This window comes from Dipodomys ordii, unplaced genomic scaffold (genome assembly GCF_000151885.1).
Source record: "Dipodomys ordii isolate 6190 unplaced genomic scaffold, Dord_2.0 Scaffold19, whole genome shotgun sequence".
In the NCBI taxonomy this organism is placed as follows: domain Eukaryota; kingdom Metazoa; phylum Chordata; class Mammalia; order Rodentia; family Heteromyidae; genus Dipodomys; species Dipodomys ordii.
In genome coordinates, this window is record NW_012267235.1 from 16,083,397 (window position 1) to 16,090,028 (window position 6,632).

Here is a 6,632-nt window from a genome sequence, read left to right on the forward strand (position 1 = left end):
AGAAAACCGGAAGTGGCGCTATAGCTCAAGTGGTAGAGCGCTCGCCTTGAGCTGAAGAGCTGAGGGACAGCGCCCAGGCCCAGAGTTCAAGCCCCACGACTGACAAAAAAAAAATGTTCTGGACAGCCAGGCACCGGTGGCTCACACCTGTAATCCTAGCTTCTCAGGAGGCTGAGATCTGAGGATCGTGGTTCAAAGAGAGGCTGGGCAGGAAAGACTGTGAGACTCTTATCTCCAATAACCGACTAGAAAACTGGAAGTGGCACTGTGGCTCAAGCGGTAGAGCGCTCACCTTGAGCTGAAGAACTCAGGGACAGTGCCCAGGCTGAGTTCAAGCCCCTTGACCAAAAAAATAAATGTTCTGGACACAGCTTTCATCTGTAATTAATCATCAGTGGACCACTCCACAGTCTAGACCTGTCCCAGACTGACCCCTTTATACAGCCCTGCTTTGCTATTAAAATAGCTTTATTCATGCTTTACCCGAGCTCCAGTCATTCCTAGAATCCCTTAATAACTATCTTTTCCTTTACTGGATCTGATGCCACAATGCAGTTTCCTAATTGCAGTGCCTCAATAAATTTCACTCCGTTGCAATGATAGTGTAGCATCCCAGGGGTTGGTCCTAGGCTATTTGTGCTGTCACTTTGACAAAGTGAAGCAGACTAAATTTCTATCTTATATACTTAAGGTAAATGGGACATTAATCCACAGCCCAGTACCAAAGCAACATGCCCTTCCCGTGAGGATTGTAGTCAACCTAGCTAGAACCAACCTCCTGCCATTTTTGCTCTCTGCTGCTGTCACTGAACCACCCTAGGCATTGTATCTAAACTCTACTTTAGTCAGGCACCTGTGGCTTATGCCTATAATCCTAGCTTCTCAGGAGGCTGAGATCTGAGGATGGAGGTTTGAAGCCAGACCAGGCAAGAAAGTCCTTGAGACTCTTATTTCCAATTAACCACCAAAAGAAAAAAGAAAAGTTGCAAGTGAGCAGTGACTTAAGTGGTAGAATAGTATCTTTGAGCAAAAAAGCTTGGGGACAGTACCCAGGTCCCAAATTTGAGCCCCAGCATGACACAAAACAAAAACACCTCTTTAGCTTTCTCCCACTGAGCTCTCTTGCCCAGCTTGTGAAGAAGACTGGGTCCCCAGCTCTGGCCATATCATCTGGCATATAGAAAATCAGTGAATGATTATTAAATTTGTGTTAGGAAATATTTTCTCTTTTGCTTCTTAAGAACAGCATCTCCTTCTGTGTTAACAGCCTTTCTCTCCAGACATTCAGTGTGATGATCCAGTGCCAGTTGCTTCTGCCCTGGTCATGAACTGCAAGATTGGCCACCCCATACTCAAGAAGTCGTCTGTGAGTCTATTGGATAAGCTGGCTCTTCTTCCTACCTGAAGTCAGTGCTGTCCACACCTGAGCCTCATTCAGGTCTTTCAGCTGTGGCCACTGTGCTTCTCTCAGCAGTGCTCAGGACTGCTAGAATAGCTCTGAAAGTGGCACGGATAGGGATAGTTTCTCAAAATACATCCATAGCTTAGTGTCGGTTCATCCCAGGTATGCAAATGTGGAAGGGCATCAAATCAAATGATCTGTCTGCAGCAGAAAAGGGTTGATTGCCAACTCTACTCTGCATTTGCACTTGAGGCTTACTTACAATTATGGATGTGGAGTGCAGGGTGTTAACATGTATAGAACTAACACTTTTCCTAGCTCTGTTTAATTAGTAAGCAGTTGGATTGTGAACCGTATCAAGTGACTATTTCTCTCTCTTTAAAACAGGCAAATGCCTCAGTAGTTTGGCAGCTAGAGAATGCTTTCCCCTTCCCCAACAGGACAGCAGACATCACTGTGACAATCTCCAAGTAAGTAGTGCCTGCGACACAGCACACAATAACATGTGTGACATGACTGCTATCATAACCCTACTGCCCAGAGAGCCGGGAAACCTCAGGGAGCCTCTGTATCCTGACAGTGACTCTGTCTTCTCTTCTTGTTATCAAAGATATCTATGTATGTATGTATGTTTTTCTTTCCTCATTTGGCTTTTTCACTCAAAGTTAGCACTTTACCACTTGAGCCACACATCCATTTCTGACTTTTTGGTGATTAACTGGACATAAAAGTTTCTCAGATTTGTCTGCCTGAGCTGGCTTCAAACCATGATCCTCATATCTCAGCCTCCTGAGTGACTAGGATTATAGGCATGAGCCACCAATGCCCAGCTAGCAAAGATTCCTAGTTATGGTTTTAACTTAGGAGTAACTATCATCTGCCAATCCCTTTGTATAGGGTAGGATGTTGTATGGTGTCAGGGTGATTCTGCTCCTCGGAGGCAATGTCTGGAGGCATTTTTAATTGTCATGACTGAGGAGGTACTACCAAGGATGTTGCTAACCATCATACAATATACAGGGCAAGTCCACAATGAAGAATTATCTGGCCCACAATGTGAACAATATTGAGGCTTAAAAAGCCCATTTAGTCAGGGGGCTCACACCTGTAATACTTAGGAAGCTGAGATTTGAGGATCTAAGTTTGAAGCCAGCCCAGGCAGGAAAGTCTATGAGACTTATCTCTAATACCAAAAAAGCCCTAAGTGGAGCAGTAGTTCAAGTGGTAGAGTGCTAGCGCTGAGGAAAAAAAGGCTCAAGGACAGCACCCAGCCCTGAGTAAAAAAATTAGCTGGGCACTGGTGGCTCATGCCTGTAATCCTAGTTACTCAGGAGGCTGTGATCTAAAGATTGTCATTTAACACCAGCCCAGGCAGGAAAGTCCAATTAACCACCAGAAAACCGGAAGTGGCACTGTGGCTCAAGTGGTAGATGCTTGCCTTGAGCTGAAAAGCTCAGGGATCTAACCCAGGCCCAGAGTTCAAGCCCCACGACTGACCAAAATGCAAAAAAATAAAAAAGTTAATACTTTTTAAGGGTGGTTTTCTATTTAGTCACTTGTTTACATTTGTATTTCCAGTTCTGAGGAAAGGTCTTTGGCCAGAGAGACTCACAGTCTTCAATTCCGGCATGCCTTCACTGCTGTTCTCCCCAGGTAAGAACTTCCAAGGGGCTGATGCCTGTGTAATTCCTCACACAGGAGAGCTTCAGGCCTCTTGTGATGGACCTGCTGGCAAGGTGATACATGGTCCTTGTCTTCTCTGAAGCATCTGACACTGATCTAGGACACTAATGTTTAGGTTCTAGACACTTCACAGTGGTCATCAAAAAGAGCACTGCCAGACCAGGGTGCTGGTGGCTCACACCTGTAATCTCAGCTACTGAGGAGGCTGAGATCTGAGGATTGTGGTTCAAAGCCAGTCCAGTCAGGAAAGTTCATAAGACTCTTACCTCCAATTAACACGTTCCCCCCTCACATCGCTTCCCAGCCTCCCCCCCCCCCCCCCCCCCCCCAACAATTCTTATCTCCAATTAACCACCCCCCCCCGCGAATGTGGAGCTGTGGCTCAAATGGTAGAGCACTAGCCGTGAGCACAAAAGCTCAGGGTCAGCACCTGGGCCCAGAGTTCAAGTCCCAGGCCCAGCAAAAACAAACAAACAAAAATTACCAACTATTTTTCTATAAGAGGGAACAGATACGATGGTATGGGTGGAAAAGGACTATAGGGCTAGAAATTAGAAAGACCACTCTGAGTAGTGATCATTATAAATAAACCAGCCCAACTAGACACAATAGTCTACTTCACCCCAACCACCTTATAAATATTTTAAACTGACATTCAATTTTGATTCCTTTTAAGGGGCTGGTACTCTCTATACTGGTATATACAGTTAAATACACTCAAAAGGAGAAGGAGACTTTGAGGCTTAATGTATTTTCTCTTAATTGCAGACCATCAGTGATATACATGAATGCAAGCCTGGGACTTTCTGAACACAAAGAATTCCTTTTCAGTGTGAGTGCTTAGTGCTTGTTGCAAAGCAACATTACCAATGATTTTTCCTTCCTCCTTTCCCTTCCTGTTTGAAGCATCTCAGGTTGGTCTCAAACTTATGATCTCCTGCCTCAGTGTCCTGACTGCTGAGGTCACAGGTATGTGCCACCATACTTACTCTCCTGCTCTGATTTGACAGATACATGGAGAAAATGTCTTTGGAGCCAAATTCCACTTGCAAATTTGTGTCCCAATTAAATTACAAGGTCTCCAGATTGTAAGAGTGAAAAATCTGACAAAAACTCAGGTATGTAAAAGTAATTCTTTATCACAATCACATCTTTCTAGTGTATTTATAGATAACAATATAAAAACTAGAACTTTAGGGGAATAAAAAGGTTAATAGCTGAGTATGACTGTAATCCCAACACTCAGAAGGCTGGCTAAGATAGGCAGATCATGAGTTCAAGACTACATAGTCAAACAAACAACCCCCTACACCGATCAATCAACAACAAAAAAATCAAGATTAATTAACCAGGGGAAAACAGAAGGAATATTGATTACTCACCTCTTAAAACATTTCTTTTCCTCACTTTGATAAGCAAAATTTCCAACATTATTAGTAGCCATGAAAACGTTTATTTCCCTTTTGAAAATTGAAATTCTGCTTTATGAGAACTTGAAAAACATCCCACACTTCCCTCTATAAATTGTCTTCCCTTTCTCTCCCTCTAGTCTTTCCTAAAGCCTCTTTGCTTTCAGTTGACTATCTTTTGTCCAGTTCCCAAAGGCAGCCTAATACCTAAAGCAGCAACTCAGCCTAACAGCTGAGGCTTGGGCTTTCCTGATTGTTTGCACTTTGCTCAGGCTACATAAAAGATCAAGGCTTAAAAACAAAAATATGCACTTTACAGATGGATTTTGCTGACAACTAGGAAGCAGACTTACAGGTTGTAAATACTTGTTCACATAGGTAGTTTAAAGAACATCTGTTAACAACAACCTTAACCAAATCAACTAAAATTTCAGTTTCCACCCTGAGATTCGGGATGGAAACTGAAAAACCGCACCAGAGGTTTCAAGACCAGGACCCCTCTGTTTAAAGGAGTAAGATACACTGGCTTACTGAAACAGACTGTGTTGGCAGAGTAAGTCAGTGGCAGATCTGAAGTTCAGCGCTGTCTTGTGGAAATGTTGGAGCTTCTTCTTCATTTGCTTCATGGCAGGGGTGTTACATTTAGACTTAAAGGTCATTTGATTCAGAATCTTGTCTGTGAGGTAATGTAGCCAGAGGACATTGTTGTAAGGGTGATATTCATCCCAGCAGTTGTTGTTCTCCCTCCTCATGAGCCTGTAGATCTCAAACTGGTAGTCACCTTCACCTGTAAATAGCTCTTCATCTGTGGAAATGTCACAGAAAACAACAATCCCATCCCGCTCCACGCGGGACAGGGTATAGTCAATGATGTTGACTTGCAAACCATGGGTGGGAATGGCGTTGGTCTTTCCATTGAGGGTGTAGTGGAGTTCCTTGCGGTTGGTTTTCTTTAAGAGCACATTTCCCCAGTGCAAGTCCCGGTGCTCAAAGTTCAGTGATGTCTCTGCCACTGCGAGGGAGGCAGTGATCTGGTGTAAAATGCTCTTTGCAGTAGCAAGGGAGGACAACTTTTTTTTCATTTGCTCTAAGTCCATGCCACCAAACTCAAATTCCAGTATAATGAAGAGTTGGTCTTCCTCAAAAATGTCAGGCCTATCATTCTGAGACCCTTTGGTTGAGTTATAGTGATCCCAGGCCTGGAGGAGCAAGGGAGGGTAAGACCCTTGGACACAGTGCACTGAGTTCAACCCAATAAAGCCTTCTGTGCGGTTGCATGCCTCATCAGACAAGAGGCTTAACTCTTTGGAAATGATAATTTCTGGCAGGATTTCCTCAAAGGTTTTCTGATGTGATCCATTCACTAAATTTGATCCTTCAATGGCAATGATTTTTAGTGCTACAGGTGTTTGGCCAGCCATTGTCTGAAACACCTCACCAAACACCCCTTCCCCAATCTTCTCACAGTGTTCCAGTTTTTCTATGGGAAAGCAAGAGCTAAAGGGGATAGGACCTTCCTGATTGCATTCCCCATACACCTTTTCAGCATCAGACGCCTTTCTGTCTGGAACATGTACAGTCTTTAAGGGGCTTAGCAAATGCATAAAAGAGGAATGCCAAGAGAAAAGTGCACTATTTGTTCTGTTCATGATAGAAAGGTTTGAACACTCTGATAGGGATGCTGAGAGAGAAGTGGCCATGGTGTGACTGCTGCATACCTCTGACACATCAGTCACAACTTTCTTCTTGTGGAGGTTTAAGGAGGCCCTGGTTTTGGCCCAAGAGCAGGCTTTGTCTCGATGAGTCACATTCTGGGACAGGAACGAATCTCTTCCCATCTTTGGGCCGTTTTTAGTCTGGTGATAATGGAGGGCGGAGGTCTCCATACCTTCTTGATGTTTCCTTTTCCGGCTTGGGCCGGCTCTCACAGGCCTGTCGACTTCCCCAGGTGAGTTAAGTCCCCGGCAGCCTCTGGACCCCTGGTCTGCGGCCCGGCTCTTCCTTGTGCTCGGGCCCTCCAGTCCCTCTCGCTGCCGCGGCCCCGTGGCGTCCTCGGCCGCGGGCCCGCACTCAGCGTCCTCGAGGCTTCCCAATAAATCTGTGGGGCTGCGGGGGGCCGGCCGGGGGCCGCCGCGCGC

The 6,632-nt window shown here is 45.0% G+C and overlaps 2 protein-coding genes across 2 annotated transcripts in view; one reads left to right on the forward strand and one right to left on the reverse strand.

Moving 5' to 3' along the window:
• Positions 1-6,632, forward strand: part of Itgae (integrin, alpha E (antigen CD103, human mucosal lymphocyte antigen 1; alpha polypeptide)) — a 55,250-nt gene that overhangs the window by 34,864 nt on the left and 13,754 nt on the right. The window contains exons 21-25 of the mRNA XM_013013157.1: positions 1,268-1,366; positions 1,790-1,872; positions 2,981-3,055; positions 3,854-3,917; positions 4,096-4,245. Coding sequence (XP_012868611.1) covers positions 1,268-1,366; positions 1,790-1,872; positions 2,981-3,055; positions 3,854-3,917; positions 4,096-4,245 — 471 coding nt within the window. The remainder of the gene's footprint in view (positions 1-1,267; positions 1,367-1,789; positions 1,873-2,980; positions 3,056-3,853; positions 3,918-4,095; positions 4,246-6,632) is intronic.
• Positions 4,445-6,626, reverse strand: Gsg2 (germ cell associated 2 (haspin); the record flags this gene model as incomplete). The annotated part of the gene is made up of 1 exon (XM_013013061.1): positions 4,445-6,626. A coding segment is annotated over one exon (1,605 nt), but the record flags the coding sequence as incomplete, so codon positions are not given.